The 17,600-nt window shown below is 43.4% G+C and overlaps 1 protein-coding gene across 4 annotated transcripts in view; it reads left to right on the forward strand.

Annotated features, from left to right (window-relative positions):
* Positions 1 to 17,600, forward strand: part of FRMD3 (FERM domain containing 3) — a 293,432-nt gene that overhangs the window by 186,369 nt on the left and 89,463 nt on the right. For all 4 annotated transcript variants that reach the window (XM_017508559.2, XM_017508560.2, XM_037731356.1 and 1 more), the window contains 3 exons: positions 633 to 711; positions 7,006 to 7,103; positions 14,533 to 14,656. In XM_017508559.2, the coding sequence (XP_017364048.1) occupies positions 633 to 711; positions 7,006 to 7,103; positions 14,533 to 14,656 (301 nt within the window). The remainder of the gene's footprint in view (positions 1 to 632; positions 712 to 7,005; positions 7,104 to 14,532; positions 14,657 to 17,600) is intronic.

Genomic DNA, 17,600 nt, shown 5'->3' on the forward strand with positions numbered 1-17,600 from the left:
ACCAGAATTGCAGCCTACATAGGGTGTTCCCTTCAGTGAAACCAGGAAGTTATAAAAGTGTTGATTTTCATACAGGTGACTGCCTGTATAGATAGATAATTCTAAAAATCTGTGAAGTAGGATCTATGCATGGCTGACTCCATCTTTTAAATCTGAATTTTAATTCAGAGGCACCATCATTTTGGGAAAACTAGTCATGTGCAGTGACATTTTTTTTTTTTCCACCTCACAGGCTAAAAAAATCTTCTGTGAGCCCAGCAACCTGAATGGTGCTTATGGGCAACATATTTGTCACAAGGGGTGGGAAGAATCAGGAGAGAAGTGTTCTCTGGAGCTGTGATCTGGAGAGAATGAAGGAATGAAGGCGAGCTGTGATGTGGAAAAATGAGCTCATTGACTAGGTTGCTGGGATTCTACATTTGCTCTGGGCGTCCTGTCAAGCATTTTCTTTGTTTTGCCGTTGCTGTTGCTTTGTTTTCTTGGGCCTCATATCTGCTTCTTCCAGAACAATCACCCCCTCCCAGCCCCCACTCCCCCGGCTAGTGTGTCAGGCTGCACGGCTGCCCTTCCTGTGTGTTTGAGCCCATGGTCTTTTGCTGCTTTTCTCATGCCTTTTCTTTATGATGTTTCAGCTCATCCACCATACACCATGTGCTTTAGAGTGAAATTCTACCCACATGAACCCTTGAAGATTAAAGAAGAGCTCACAAGGTATTTTTTGTTTGTTTGTATGTTTAACGTGCACCTTTAACCAGCCAGGACCTCTTTGGTCTTGCAGGCTAGATGGGCCTCCTGTCTAGAGTTGCACACTCAGAACTCAGTGTTGCAGCTCACAACTCAGTGTTTTGGCTTGGAATGCTTCTCTAACCCTGATTGTTTTGGGATTTTGTTTTAAAACAATTTTCACTGGGAGTATAATTAACTGCAGAAAAAAGCACTGGCTATGACAGGGGAGGTGTTCTCTGAAAACATCTGACAGTGGGGTACTAAAAATAAATAGGAGACGTCTGTCTTCGAGACATGGGCAAATTTATACCTGGTGCAGTACCTAGTCTATCTTTTGGAGCTCAGGTTTTCTGGGAGGGAAAAGATCCCTGATAGAACGCAGTGTCTGTCATCCTGCATTCTGCTGGCTGAATGACCCACTGGAAGGCAGGCTTCCCTCCACTCCTTAGGCCCTTCTCAGCCCAACCCACTGAATTTTTGAGTCCTCGGAACTTCTCCCTTCTCATCTCCCTTCTGCTGGGGCTACAGCTTCAGTGTACCTTCAGGGGATTTGGCTTCCTTGAATAACCTGGACACATGTTGTGAGCAGGACCCCAGGAGGATGGGAGAGAGAGCTGCTATGTTCTTAGTTCTAGATGAGGCTCTGGCGTGATGACCACAAAAATCACTTGCTATAATCATCTCTCAAAATAAGCTGCTTAGGTACAGATAGATGCAGCAGAAAAGCAAGTGTAATCTGCTCTGATGATTGGCAAGGGGAATTTTTGGGTTCTTGGATATTTTGCTTCTTTGTTATTATCCAGGGTTTCTGGTAAGCTTAACAATAGTGGCACGGAGGTGACTTTAAGAGGGAGCAGATGGTTCTGCTCTTCATTATTAATTTGCTCACAGTCATTTAGTAAGGTTTGTGTCGGGGGTGGAAGATGGGGAGAGAAGGGGTGTGTGTGTGTCTGGAAATGAGGATAATAGATAATGGACATTAAAAGCAGTGGTTGGGATTTTGCAATCTGGCCTGGTTTTTTCTTTTTATTGAGGTAAAATTCACATGACATAATTTTATCTCACCATTTTAAAGTGTATAATGCAGTGGCAGTACATTCACAGTGTTGGACAACCCTCCCCACTATCTAGTTCCAGAAGTTTTCATCACCTCAAAGGAAACCATGTACCCCATAGAAGTCAATCCCTATTCTCCACCTCAGCCCCCATCCAAGCACCTGGAAACCACTAATCTACTTTTGGTCTCTATGGATTTGCCCATTCCAGACATTCCATATAAATGAAATAGTACAGTATGTAGCCTTGGTCTAATTTTGGACTGAAATTTTTAATGATTTATTTGATAAATTTGTTCTCACTTGCTATTACTACCCAGGGGGCAAGGGCTGAATTAGCTGCCAAAGAGAGAGAAAGAGAAGAGAGATAGAGATAGAGAGAGAACACGCACGAACTATTTGTCCTGCCCTCAGGGTGCCAACAGTGTAATTAGGAATCAAATCAAATCCTAATGCCTCACTTTTGTCATTTGTTCTCTTTATAATTTTGCCTGGAAGATAAAAATCGAGTATGTGTCACAACATAAATTAGGGATGGACATTTTGTTGTTGAGAAAAGTTCCGTTAGAAAGTAAAATAATACAGCATTTCAGTTAATAACCCTAGCTTAGCCCCTCTCAATTGTATTTGCTAACATTTTCCCAGCTTTGACTAAATAGCTCACGTATGAATAGTGGAATATTGTGAACCTTTTGGTTTCCAAAGGAAATTAAGATGATCCACTGGTTTTACACAAGTAGAAATGGGCTTTTCTTAGTCAACACATTCCTTAGAATTCTAAACTAATTGAGAAACTGTGAAATGCTCCAGGTACTTATGGTTTGAATCTTGAAGGCATTTGGTTTTTCTTGTATGATAAACTGTTATTTTATTATAGGATGAATCTAAAGTTTGAGAAGAATTTGATATATGAGAAGTTAAGATCATATTCATGACCATTCTTAAGGGTAAAGAAAGGTTAAGAAAAAGGGCAAATTTGAAAATGCAAAATAGTAGCAATAACCACAAAAAATGATACTTAAAATCAGTTTTCATCCTTTCCTTTTTTTCCTTTCTTTATCTCTCCATTTAAACAACCATCTTATAATCCTCTGGATTTCTGGGGCTTTTGTAACTGCTCTATACAATTGAGTGTTACCAAAAGTATGTTGATTTTAATTTTTTTTTCTTAGTAAGAACCATCTTCCAGCACATATAGAGATGCAATGTCATTAATGGCAGCACAATAATTTATGGCCCAGACCCTCATGTGTTTCTGTTGCTTAATCTTTTATGCATTATTTTTTGGTAGCTATTATATTTTTAAAAATGAGCATCCTGAATGTGAAGCCATTTATAAGACTGTGGATTACGCTGAATCCACAGTAATCCTTGATCATCTCCAGAGATCACTGATATGGGCACAGCCCCAACTCTGATGTGAAAGCTGCTTTTCTTTTCTCAGGAAGCTCTTGCCAAATTGATTTCTGAGTTATGGGATTAGAACCCAAGCCTCTCATTTACCAATAAATAGTTATTTGAAACTATTTTTCTCTGCCAAACTCATCAAAAAGTAGAAACAAATGCATTTATTTTTGATGCATACATGCAATATACAGAAAAGAAACTTCATGGTATTTGGCCTGGTAGTTTACAGTCCTTAAAAAGGGCTAAGATTTGATCATTTAAAGCATTTGTGTGACCTCACTATGTGGGATAGTCTAGGGCCAGTTCTCAAAGTGAGGTCCCTGGGCCAGCAGCATCAGCATCGCCTGGGAACTTGTTATAATTGCAGATTCTTGGTGTCTGCCCAGATATACAGAATCAGAAACCCTCAGGGGTTGGGTCCAGCAATCTGTATTTTCATAAGCCCTCCAGGTAATCCTGAAGCATGCCACATTTTGAGACCCACTACTCTAACACAATTTGAAGTTTCAAAATATTAGTTTCTTTTGGCAGATATTGAAGTGTACAGTTTAGTTTAGTATGTGCAGAGATTTGTGCCCCTAACACCATGATCTGGTTCCAAAACATTTTCATCAGCCCAGTAGGAAACTTTGTACCCAAGCAGTCATCCAATAGGTAGCGTTTTGGGTCTGGCATCTTTTCACTTTGCATAATGCTTTCAAGTTTTATCCCTGTTGTGGCATCTTTGGCATTTCATTTTTTATGGTTGGATGATATTCCAGTGTAAGGATATACCACATTTCTTTTGTCTATTTGTCACCTGGGGACATTTGGCTTGTTTTTACTTTTTTTTTTTTGAGATGGAGTCTTGCTCTGTTGCCCAGGCTGGAGTGCAGTGACACAATCTCAGCTCACTGCAGCCTCTGCCTCCCAGCTTCAAACAATTTTCTTCCCTTAGCCTCCCAAGTAGCTGAGATTACCGGCGCAAGCCACCATGCCTGGCTAATTTTTATATTTTTAGTAGAGACGAGGTTTTGCCATGTTGGCCAGACTGTTCTTGAACTGTTGACCTCAGGTGATCCATTCGCCTTGGCCTCCCAAAATGCTGGGATTACAGGCATGAGCCACTGCACCTTGCCCAGTTTTCACTTTCTAGCTATAATGAATATTGCTATTATGAACACTCATGTACAAGTTTTGGTGAGGGCCTAGATTCTGATTTAATTGGGTCTGGGGTGGGATCCAGAGACTTATGTGGTACTAGTATTTTTCAAAAGCTCACCCCACCAACTAATGCTAATTTACATCACAATTGAGAAACTTATTTCTCAAAATGTGACTGATGGAGCCGCACCACAGCATCCCCTGGAGCCCTGGAGCTTAGCTTATGTATGTATGTATGTATTTATGTATTTGAGACGAAGTCTTACTCTGTTGCCAAGGCTGGAGTGCAGTGGCGTGATCTCAGCTCACTGCAACCTCCACCTCCCAGGTTCAAGAGATTCTTTTGCCTTGGCCTCCTGAGTAGCTGTGACTACAGGCTTGTGCCACCACAGCCAGCTAATTTTTTGTATTTTTAGTAGAGATGGGATTTCCCGTGTTAGCCAGGATGGTCTCAATCTCCTGATTTTGTGATCCACCCTCGTCAGCCTCCCAAAGTCCTGGGATTCCAGGCATGAGCCACTGCACCCAGCCCCCTGGAGTTTATTAGAAATACAGAATCTCGAGCCCATCCCAGACCTTTTGAATCAAAATCAAATTTAACAAACTCTTCAAGTAATTCATGTGCGCAGTAAAGTGTGAGAGGCACTAGTTTAGGTAGCTAGTCTGGGTCCTTACCCATTGAATGTAACATTGTTCCTTGGACAGAATGCATACCAAACTTCAAATTAGAAACTTTTTAGGTGCTACCTTTATCCTCTGCACACAACTTAATACTAAACTGGGGACAGAGATTGTCACTTGAGCCTCCACCATGCCCCCAGTGCCCACACAGCACAGTGCACAGCATGAAGCAGATGCTAGACAAAGCTACAGTGAAGGAAAACATCAGTGAGCCACAGAGTCCTTCAGGGCACCCAGAGTCCTTTCAGTGCCTAGAAACACTGCGCTCCAGTGCTCTGGGGTTGACAGTGTCCCTGTGACCTTTGCACATTAATCACCCTCTCTGATTCTCTAGTTCTTTGCTCTTAAAATGGGGATTACACATGTCGCTCTTTCTATGGCTGAGTAAAGACAAAATTACTTGGGCACTAGAGATGTGTATTAGTTGAGATTCTCCAGAGAAATAGAACCAATAGGCTACACACACGCGCGCGCACACACACACACACACACACACACACACACAGGCCCCCCTACCCCGCCATGCATAATGAGATTTATTATAAGGAATTGGCCCATTTGATTGTGGACACCAAGGTATCCCATGACCTGCTATCTGTAACCTGGAGACCCAGGGAAGCCAGTGGCGTAGTTCAAAGGCCTGAGAGCCAGAGTCAATGGTGTAGATTCCAATCCAAGTCTGAAGGCCTGAGAACCAGGAGCACTGAGGATAGAAGATTGATGTCCCAGCTCAAGCAGTCAGGCAAAGTGAATTCAGCTTCCTCTGCCTTTGTGTGCTATTTAGGCTCTCAATGGCTTGCATGAGGTCCGCCACACTGGGTAGGGTCATCTGCTTTACTCAGTCCACCAAATCAAATGCTAATCTCTTCTAGAAACACCCTCACCCAGAAAAAATGTTGAACCAGATATCTGGGTATCCCATGGGTCAATCCAGTATCACAAGGTGATAACTGGGAAGAGATGCTTCCCCCAAACCCCTAAGAAGATGGGAAGGAAAAAAAATGGGTTTCTGTGAGTTAAACTCTATAAAGTAAGCACGGAAAGAATCTGCACTCATCTGTAAAGTTACTCTGCCCAGAAACAACAGACCCCAGGCCTGAGCCTGGAATGAAGGAAGCTTGAGAAGATGAGGAAATTGGAAGACAGTTTGATCAGTGCGGAGGAGCAGAAAGGACAGGGGCAAAATGAGGCTGAGCTAGGGGTTGCAAACTGGTACTCTGCTCTGCCGCCTGCCTTCCACCCTGCTATTTTCCTAGAAAAACTGGACACCTTTGGTTTGCTTTTCCAGTGGCAGCACTAGGCTGGAGCGGTGTGGTAGCTGCCCCCTTTGTAGGGAGCTGCTGTGTCTCGTCCTGCTTTCAGCAATTCTTGCACCAGCACAGGTGACTTGCCCATGTCACAGGCCACCGTGTGCCTGGACTCAGGAGGCATCTGAGTGTGCCATCCTGGAGAGGGGAGACTCCACGCAGATGATAGCTCTAGTTGTGAATCAGTTAGTTGCCTTTCTGACCTCATAATAAACCACATCTGTCTGAGATTGATGAGTCTGTCTGCCCCTGAGAAATGGCGGGGCTGGCCTGATGTACTGAGTCTGTTTCCTGGCTCTTCATTTGAAACAGAGCTTGGGCAGCATGCACCTGAGATGCAGGTGGTGATGATAGTGGCCATAGCTGTCCTCGCCCGGGAGTTGCTGCCAGGAGCTCTGGTCACTGGGTTCTGTGGCTTTCCTCAGTTCTCGTACCTCTTTGAAAAGGCCGAGGCTGCTCAGCTTTGGAAGCTGATAAGGTCTGCTCGGCAGACACTTCAGATTTTCCGAATTCAGAGGGCCTGTCTCAGCTTGCTTTTGCTTGTTCTACAAAGGGCGTGGCATGTCTAGGCCACTCCCTGGAGCTCGGAAAAGCTCTGGTCACTGTAGGAGCTAAGCGTGAACAATCGTACTTCTTCCAGACTTCAGCCAAAAGTTAGGGTGACCATTTCTCCTTTTATATTGCAGGTACCTTTTGTACCTTCAGATTAAAAGGGATATTTTTCATGGCCGGCTGCTGTGCTCCTTTTCCGATGCTGCCTACCTGGGTGCCTGTATTGTTCAAGGTAAGTCTGGCCACAGCTCACCCACACCACCATTGTACTGTGGAGCTCCGGCTGTTTCGAGCCTCCCTTCTTTACCACCCATGGCCATCCTGCCTGTGTCTGTGGCTGGAGGCCAGGTAGGGCCGGGTACGAAGCAACAGAACCCCTACTCACCTTCCCTCCCAAGCGAGTGGGGTCCTGGTCGAAGGCTGGGCTGAGATGCTCACAGGGGCCTCTGCAAAAACAGAGTCCCTTAAGATCCCAAGAGTCAGAGTCAGAAGCCCTCTTTCAAAGGGGCTGGAATGTGGAATGGGTGGGTTTATGAGAAGCTCTGAAGGGAAATGGGTGTTGTATGTTCTCAGTTCCAAATGCTAGGTGAGAGGGCTAATGGACATTTTGAGGGGTGACCCTGCATCCAGGAAGATAGGTGTTAAACAAAGGGGTCATTCCTGGAAGCATTTTTGTGTATCCATCCATCTGTCCGTCCATCCATCCATCTATCCGTCCGTCCGTCCATCAGTCCGTCTGTCCTTCCTATCTATTGGTGTGTGTATGGTTATACATGTGTACATGACTATTATGTCTAATTCCTCAGCTCTTTTAGCTATGGGCATGGTGAGGAGAGCACAAGCCTCATAATTTGTCATACCACCATTTGAATCTTTCTTCCCATTTCCTGGATGTTTTACCATGGATAAGTTACCTAGTTACCTAAGCTCTTCAGGCTTCAGTTTCTTCATCTATTAAATAGGATAGTCATCTTCCCTTCCTGGCCATGTGACTTCATGAGACCACTATGCACCAGGCCAGGGGTAGTGCAGACACATTAGAAGTGACTACTGTTCTTTTTCCAGTTGAACAAACCCCAGGGTTTGTGGGGGAAGTAGGAAACAGCAAATGTGTTGATGTGGGTTGGGTTCTGGACGTTTCCACCTAGTAAGGAAAGTAGTTTGAGAGAAGGAGGCCTCCAGGGCCTGAGGCATCATATGGCCAGGGATGGGCCAAACACCCAAGTGAAGATGGTTCAGGTGCTCTGTTCCCCTGGACCAGGAGAGGCAGCTGGAGGGACCCAGATGATCCAGCTGTTTGTAGCATGAACATTAACAGCATGTTTATGAGAGAGAAGGTGGGGTGGTGGGGGAAGACAGAGCGAGAGAGATGTTTATGCCAGTTTTCCAATGGATCTGGAATAACACAGGAGATTCTGATGGGTCATTAGCTGGTCATTCATCGGTGATGATCACCTGCCTACCACAACACCAAACTTGTCACTGCTTGAGAAACCCACCATTCTCCTGGAGATTCCCTTTGGCCCACTGCCCTCCTGTGGGGTGCTCTGTGCTGCGATCCTCTTCCTTTGATCAACTTCTCAGTTGTGTTGGGTCTCTCTGAGCATGCTGAAGTGAATGGGTGTGGGTACTGTTTTTCGCCCCCTTCCCTGGGAACAGCCTCATCCTGGGTAGCAGATTTTGGCAGAGGTGTTAAAACCCTTGCATATTTTCTTGTTTAAACACTATGGTTGATACTGCGACAGGAAACAGCCCTTTCATCGGCACTGAGGTAGAGAATTTGCTTCTGAAAGCTGCCTCTCTTACCTTGAAGTGAAAGGACTGTAAATCCCATAATTCCCTTCCTCCATGGTGAAGGCTGCACATCCTGAGTTAGGGCGCACTGTCTTAGGTAAGAGACAAGGGAATCAATACTAATCCAAGCAACAGACCAGCATATGAGGATTTCAGAATGCATGTAGGCATCAGTGAATTACCATCAATTCTCCAAGGACAAGCTCAATATGAATCTATAATGGAAAGCTTGCCATCCTGTTTTCTGTTTGAAGTAAAGCTACGGAGCCTCCATCCAGATGATTAGGGCCCTATTTTATCTCTCATTGCTATTATCAGTGACCACACACACACACACACACACACACAGACACTGTGGAGAAAGTAGAGTGGGAAATGAATGGGCAGACCTCAAAAAGACCTTTTGGCTATCAAATGCAGTGCTGTCTGTGGTCATTTATAGCAAATTCAGTAAAAGTGGTTCATAAAGGTCTGATTCCTGGGTGAGTAATTTCGGCAGCTCTGGAGGTTATTCACAAATGCAGATACAGATGGGCTTTTCAGAACTGCTTCTTCCTACAGAGTATCAGGGAAGATGGAGTAAGTGATTAGTAATCAAGAGGCACTGTCACTCCTCATCGTCTTGTTTGCTAACGCTCTTTCAAGGAGTATGTTTTAAGCTTCAGTCTATTCTGAGTTTATCAAAAACAGTGAATCAAGCTGGCTGTGGTGGTGCATACCTATAATCCCAGCTACTTGGGAGGCTGAGGCAAGAAGATTGCTTGAGGCCAGGAGTTTGAGACCAGCCTGGGCAACATAGCAAGACCCTGTCTCTGCAAAGAATACCAAACTAGTCAATCACCTGGAGTTTTGCTGCCTGCACATACTGAATCCAACAAGCATGTTCAAGACATGCAATGAATTTTCTTTCATAATACAAATTGCAAAACAAACACAGAATCTTTGGGATCTATTTATATTCTTTCTTGGTAAAAATATCTTTATTTCCTGTTCCTTTTACAAAACAGCACTGCAGAAAGGAATTCAACTTATCTCCTCTCCCTGGTGTGTTCAACTCCTGTAGAAATCTTGACTTCTGCTGGTTATTCAGAACTCAGTCCAGAAGCCACTTCCTCCGATAAGGCTACTCGGACCACTCGAGCTAAAGCAGCTCCCTCTTGCATGTCATTTTTTCTCAGACCCCTGTTTCGTTTTCTTGCAAGCACTTAGAGCTTGAATTTCTGGGGGGCTTACTATGCATTTCCTCCTATGTAGAATCTAATTCCATGGGAGTAGTATCTGGGTGCTTTTTCACAGCAGTCTTCTTATGTCTGGTACGCAGTAGGTTCTCCACTAAATATGTTAAATGAATCAGGGCACTTGCCTGAACTCCAGGTGATTGATTGGTTTTGTATTTTTTGTAGATAGGGTCTCACTGTTACCCAGGATGGTCTCAAACTCTGGCCTGGAGCAATACCTCAGCCTCCCAAGCAGCTGGGATTACAGGTGTGTACCACCACACCCAGCTTGATTGACTGTTTTTAATAAACTTAGAATATACCAAAGCTTAAAATGTGCCCTGATTAACCATAGTGAAATGAATCAGGCACAATCATTTAATGTCTAGTTAAATTTAACATTTAGTTAAATGACTGTGCCTGTTTCATTTAACTACGGGAAAGATTGGTTGGTCGCCTACTGGGATGGTATCACTACCTCATTCATTTATTTGTTAATGTGTTCTCCAAACATTTCCTGAGCAGTTGCAAGGAGGCCACATGGCCATATCAAGTTTCTGTGGGGAGATGGACAAGGAAACAGGCCATTGTGACCTGAGTTGATGGCGAGATAGAGGGACACACAGCCCCAGTCCCTGCTATGAGTATCCCAGGAGGGCTCCTGACTCAGCAAGGGTGGGTCAGGGAAGGCTCCTGAAGGGGCTGGCCCTGGAGCTAAATGAAGGTCCTGCCTCTCAAATGCTTTTGGAAGGAGTCCTTTCCAAACCAGGGGAAAGCCTGTTGCTTTCTAAACTTACCATTTCTGATCTTACTCACCCTTTCACTTCAAACTCATTGGATTTTTCTCTTAGAATGGAATCCTTTTAGAAAAGTGCTGGAGCTGGTTTCAAACCATAGGGCCTCCAGTTTTATGTCATTTGTCACAGCTTCAACTTGCAAGTCACGTGCAGGAGGGAGAACCACAGCTGCTTACCCAACTCCTGTTGGTATGAATAGCTAGAAGTCTTTATTAAAAAAAACTGCCTTCTGCTTAAGGAGAGGTCAGAGATAAAGACAAGCTTTAAGGGATTAGAGAGCAGGGCCTGTGATGGGGGCAGTGTTAATCTTTACTTTTTCAGCAACCCAGTACCCAGTGCAGTCTTCATGGCATTTCTTGTCTAACTTTTCTAATATTTGCAATGTTTAGCATTGCAAGTCTATAATACCTCACTAGATTTCCTGGAAAGAAAAGTGCATGCCTACAAACAACCCTCTCCCTCACCAACCACTCTGCAAGCTGACATTTGCACTGAAGATGACCCAGTTTCATATTGGTGGTCCATTATCCCATCACCTTTGGAAAATGGAAGCTCTGGGTTAGTCCATCTCCTAAATATTAATGCCTGTAGCTAGCTCACTGCGGCACAAGCGTATATGTGTGTGTAGGTGGGTATGTTATGTGTATTTCTCTTGGAGCATGGGTTGAGTTAATCATCAGTTTATGGCCCACTCTTATCATTGGACCCTTTAGGCCCATGGATTGATTGATTGATTGATTTTCTCTTTTTCATTATTCTCCATTTCCACTCCTAAGGGCAACCCTGGGTTCATATGCATATCTTTGTCTTTGTATCCATTCTTATAAAATGATTGATTTGTTTCGTGCTTACATACTTCTAAAATTTACAAATTAAATGATGCCATAGAACTCATTGTATGCCCTCCTTCTTGTGCTCAGAACACTGCTTTTGGGATCCATCCATATTGCTGGACATACTTCTATTGTGTTGATTTTAACTGTGACAGAGTGTCCCAAAGGGTGTGTCTTCCACGTTTTACTTATCTATCTGTCCCACCAACAATAAACACCCAGGTCGCCTCCAACTTCTGACTATTATGATTAATGCTGTGATAAAAAACCTTGAACATATCCTTTTTTGCACCCAGAGGTTTTCTAGGAAAAATGCCCAGAAATGGGATGGCTTGGTCATAATATTTGACTAAATACTCCTACCTTGCTCTCTAGAGGAGCAGTGTGCATCTAGCACCCTTCAGCAGTGTACAAGTATTTTTGTTTTCTCATGTCTCTGCCAACTTCCTAGGTTTATTGCCAATGTTATAGATATAAAGTAACATCTTGTTTTGGTTTGTATATCTCTAAGTATTAATGCATTTGAGCATCTCTCCCTACACTGGCCCTTTGGGTTTCCTCTTCTTTGAATTGTCTGTTTGTATCCTTTGACCATTTCTCTATTGGTCTTCCTATCCATTAGAAAAATGATTTGTAGGGATTTCTTCTTTATTCTAGATATTAGTCCCTGTCAGCTCTAGATTGTGAAAATATGGTCTTTCAAGTTGTCTTCTCTCTATTACTTTGACTCTGATGTCCTTTAATAAACAGAAATAAATTTTGATATGATCCAATTAATCATTTTCCCCTTTGTGACTGATATTATTTTGAGTCTTATTTTGGAAGTCTTCCCTCCTTGTGGTGTATATTCTAGGTTGTTGTAAGAACTCTGTAATTTGAATTTTTTTCAGAAGCTTTAAAGAGCTTTGCTTTCCTCCTGGTTAGATCCTTTTCCAGTCTTTGGATGACATGACAATGAAGGGACAGTGGATGCATAGAGAGTTGTTTGTAATTTTTCAAATGCACTCAAGGTATACTAATTTTTTTCTTCTTCAAAGTCATATTGGTGATCATGTTCTTCTAATACAGTTTTCCCACTATCTTTAGTCTGCTCTCCTGGGGCGTATCTTCTGTTTCTTCCAGAGACACTTGCTTCTTCTGGCTCATTTTCCTTAGCATGCTTGTGGATAGCAGGTGTACTTGATGCCAGACATCACCTTTGCTGTGGTTCACACACCCATCTCTGCTTGGCCTTCTGGGTGCTCACAGGTGTGTAGATATTTCTCTTTTTACCCTTGAAGATTCGCTGGATGTGCCCTTTGTTGGTGTCAGCTGGTGAATCATGAAGTACATAAATTTGGAAAGAAGAGCTTTATTTCTCAAAAAGGGTTGCAGCTTGCAGGGTGACCATTCTGACAGGTGGGGAAATGTGGCCTCTGGCCAGAAGCTGGAAACAAGCACTTCAAGGGTGGGAAGAATAAGACAAGGATTTATGCTGAATGGGGTGGCCAAGCATACATGTTCAACAGGTTATAGTAGGAGCTATGAATATTCGCAAAAGGGAAACGCATGCATAGTAGGCTAGCGCGCAGGCAACATGCATCCCATGTTCACTTTTGGGTGGAAACTTAACATTTAAATGTGTTATGATTAAGGCCTATACATCAAAAGGTGAAGCAGAGGACACAAAGGCCCTCTGTGCACAGCCTCCATAGACTGGCCAGAACCACTTTGTGGCCAGTGGTCTCTTACCAGGAAGTAATGGTGGTCAGTTGCTATGTCAAAACCACATAAGGGAGGGGGAGTATCAGGCAACTGGTTGATATCAGTGGTGCAGTCTTTCAAAAGGACTGATTTCTGTTTAACCTTCGGGGTAGGAAACCTAATAGCAATTAATGATGGAGGGGGGATAATGAGGTCTGACCTCATCATGTCTGGGAACTCAGTTTTTAAGGGTTCTCTGGGGTCTCTTGGCCAAGTGTGGGCAGTGTTCAGTCTGTTGGGGAGCTTAGGATTTTATTTTTATGTCTCATTAGTTTCCAGCGGCAGCTTTAAACTGGTATGCTCTTCTTAGATGCGTACTCTTTAATTTGAAGAGCAATCAATTTGTTTTTAAGTGCAATCCTGCTGGGCTCCTTCTTGTTGTGATTTTTCCTTGAATAAGCCATACCTGCATAAGCCTCAGAGCAGGCAGCTCCAGTCAGGGAATTCCTGGATGCAGAGGATATTAGCTGTGAATGGAACCCCAAGGAATGTCCACTGGTTTCCACCAAGAGGTGGTACCACCTTCTATCCTGCGGAGCATTTGGAAATATTGTAGGGGGAGAGTATTAAAATTTTTTTTAAAGTTTAAAACATTTTAAATCAACAAACATTATGTATATTCATGGTATACAACCTGATGTTTTGAAATATGCATGCATTGTGAAATGGTAAAACCGAGCTCAGTAACATATACATTACCTCATATACTTATCATTTGTTTTTGTGGTGAGAACAATTAAAAGCTACCCTCTCAGTGGTTTGTAAGTATACAATATGTTCTTTCTAACTATAGTCTCCATATGGTACAATGCTCTCTTGAATATATGCCTTCTATCTAGCTGAAATCCTGTATTCTTTGACTAACTTCTGGGAGACAGCAGTTTTGGTGGTCCCAGTGCCTGGGTAAACTGCTAACATCTAGTACCTGAAGGGCAGAGGTACTAAATGTCCTACAGTTCTTTGGAAAATCTGAAAAAATAAAATTGCTCAGCCCCCAAAATGCCAATGGTGCGCCCACTGAGAAACAGTGATTTAAATCCTTTATTATACTGAGAAAGAAGATGAGACCCAGAGAAGATTCTGAAGCCCCCAAGCTCACAGACAGTTGGATCTGAACTGGAATATGAGCTTCTAGACACTCAGGCTTTCTCTGGTACAGATATATTTTTTTGGGTGAGCTTATTCCAGCTTCTTTTGGATGGCAGGAGGCATTCCCTATGCACCCTGCTCATGTTATTGTTTTTAATCTTTCTCTTTATTTTTTTCACTCATTACAGCTGAGCTTGGTGATTACGACCCTGATGAGCATCCCGAGAATTACATCAGTGAGTTTGAGATTTTCCCCAAGCAGTCGCAGAAGCTGGAAAGAAAAATAGTGGAAATCCATAAAAATGAACTGAGGTAATCTGGGTAGATGTTTGTGAAAATGATAAAGGTGAGCAAGTATTCTTACTGCAGGGAATGTGGAAGTCACATTGTGAGGGAGCAATGTTTGTGATGTATGGGTAGGCTGTTTCGGGTGGCAGCACAATTTTTCTGGGCACCATCAAGGACACCCTGGTGTCCTTCGTCAATAACAATCTCAATAGTGTGGAGTCCCCTGAGTGGCTGTTTATGAAGCATTAGTAGTTATTAGAGCCATAGATTTTCTTACGCATATGGATTTCTAACCACCCTGAGCTTCTGAAAGTGGAATCTAAGGTAAATAAGTAAACCTTTCTGATTTCAATTTTGTATTGTCTTTTTCCCACCTGTGGCCGTTGCTGGGAGCATTGACTCCAAGTAGAGTAGAATCCATTGGCAAGATTCCCTTTGCAGAGTTGCTCTCAAGAGGACAGATCTAGTCTCTGATCCTCCTTTACTCACCTGCAGTGCTTCAATGATAGCTGTGCAGGAGAAGCGGTAGGAGTAGCAAAATTGCATGTAGCATTCACCATGTACCCAACACTGTTTGAAGCACTTTGCACATACTAACTCATTTAATCTCCACAACAACCTAGGAAATAGGTTATTGGTTATTCCCATATTACAGATGAGGGAACTGAGGCACAGAGAGGTTAAACAACTTCCCGAGGTCACACAGCTACTAAGTATCAGAGCTGGGATTTGAATTCTGGCAGCCTGGGTCTAGAGTCTGTGCTTTTAAACACTGTGTGATGCTTACTCTCTACATGGACTTCTGGGAATAAAATGAAATGTGTGTAGGGATCGTTGCCAACTTGGAATTCAGGTAACTCACGTAGTCCAGTCTGTAACTAATTTAGATACTGTGCAAACTGCCAAAAAAAAATCATTTTGGTAATAGCAACAAGCATGGGCTGTGTTATGACAAGTGTTGATGAAAAACTGCAAGAGCTGAGATGCTTCCATCTTCTAGGCCTCCGGTAAGTTTAAAGAAAATTGCATCACTGAATTATGCATTCTGGAACAGACAACTGTCCCAGCGTGAGGGACCTGCTCCAGCTCTCGCCTTTATGCAGGCGCGCCCCCTACTGGTGAATCTGGGAAGAGTATACGTGAGGGCATTCAAGGCGGTAACTTATTTCAGCTGGGAAAATATGACACTCTTAGAGATAAAGATGATTCAACATCAAAACATTGTACCTTTTTCAGAAAGCAACATGCCATCTATGTGGGTAACTTTAGAGTATTGTCTCCTGATGAAAAGCCTTGTTGAAGATGCATGAAATTCTCGCTACTCTTGCTGTTTTGGAGACAAGTGTACTAGAGGTAGCAATAAAGTTCCAATACTTCTGTGGAGGGGTTTGTGGCAAAGCAGTGTTCTGAAGAGCACAGGGTGAAAACGCTTGGATAAAGGAGTTGCAGCCGCTGCTTGAATTAGTAGGAGATGAGAATGGAAAGGTTTTCTATGCCCTGAATTTGCAGTGCCTCTAATGCTCGGAACATATGATAATAATACACATTTATTGAGCATTTACTTACTAGATGCCAAAACATCATGCTAAGAGCTTTAAGTGTATTATCGCACTCTGTTCTCCCAAACTCTATTAGATGACTGCTATTGTTCTTTCTAGTACGGGATGAGGAAGGTACAAGCTGACGTGGTTAAAGGACTTGTGCTGAGTAAATAGTAGTGTCAGGACTTGAACCTTGGGTTCAAGTTATGCCCATGCTCTTATCCCTTTGTTGAGTGTTTAAAGCGAATCATGTAGTTGGGTGGGTGTTTCATGGTGATCACCATGTCAGCGGTGCCTGAGGATGGAAAACCAGGGCAGGACGGCCAGTTAGTAATTTCTGGTGTTCATACAAGAAGCGGTAAGGACCTGAAAAAGAGTAAGAGTAAAGGAAATGGAAAGAAGAGGGTCATGAGAGGAGTTGTAGCCAGACTTGGTGATCCATAGTTTCATGAGCAAATGAGTGAATCGATTAAAGAAGATTCCAGGTTGTTTTATTCATGTTCAGAAAGCTGGAGCTTGAATCCTGGGCCCACACCTGGGTTTGCGGATATCCTTGGAGGTCGTCATCACGCACTCAGGGAAGACAGAGGGTCGTCACTCAGTCACACTTTATAAATCTTGGCAGTAAGTTCTGTGGTTTGATCAAAGCTGCTGTTCTATGGCATATGTGGTCCTGCACGTTTGTAACATTCAGAAAGCCTTTGTGAGGAGGTCAAAGTTAAATGCCTGAAGGATGAACCTGTCAGGAATCATACTGCATTGCAAGGACAGCTTCAGGGGGTATATTCCTGTGTATTTTTGCTCATTCTTTCTAAGTAGTCCTGTATTTCATTCAGCATCAGTGCAGCAGAGAGATATTTTTGGTTTGGAGGGTAAGACAAGAAGAGCAGAGGAGGCTGACAGTGCAAGGGAGGGGAGCTTTCTTGCCTCTGATGGGAACCTGCTACAGAGACTGAAGGTGTTCTGGGGGTGCCGCCAGCCCTTCACACACAGGTCAAGAAAGTGCTGTGCATCTTATGTACGGATTTGGGCCTTGGTTGAATTACTCTGCAAACCTGACCATGCCAGGAAGGAGTCATGGATGGAGGAAACCTGTGTGAGGCTGCACCAAGCCGTGGCCATCCTGCTCTCCAGTGTCACCACAACACTCGTGATCCTCCCACACAGCCAGGGATAGTGGTGGGTGGATAGAACTGCTGTTCTGAAGACTTCCTGAGAGGATTCCAGTTGGTCTTTGTCGGGGTTTGAGAGACCCAATAAATAACCTCCTTCTTCCTGTCTGCTCTCTGAACCAGCAGAGAAATAAAATACAATAGGTGCTTAAATATTAGCAGAAATGATGATTAACAAGGAGACCAACATGTTTGCCTGGGGAGGGGGTAGTTTCACAACCTTCTCCCAGCCTTTTTTTTTTTTTTTTTTTTTTT

The sequence above is a fragment of the Cebus imitator genome, unplaced genomic scaffold (genome assembly GCF_001604975.1).
Source record: "Cebus imitator isolate Cc_AM_T3 unplaced genomic scaffold, Cebus_imitator-1.0 Scaffold394, whole genome shotgun sequence".
NCBI classification, from domain to species: domain Eukaryota; kingdom Metazoa; phylum Chordata; class Mammalia; order Primates; family Cebidae; genus Cebus; species Cebus imitator.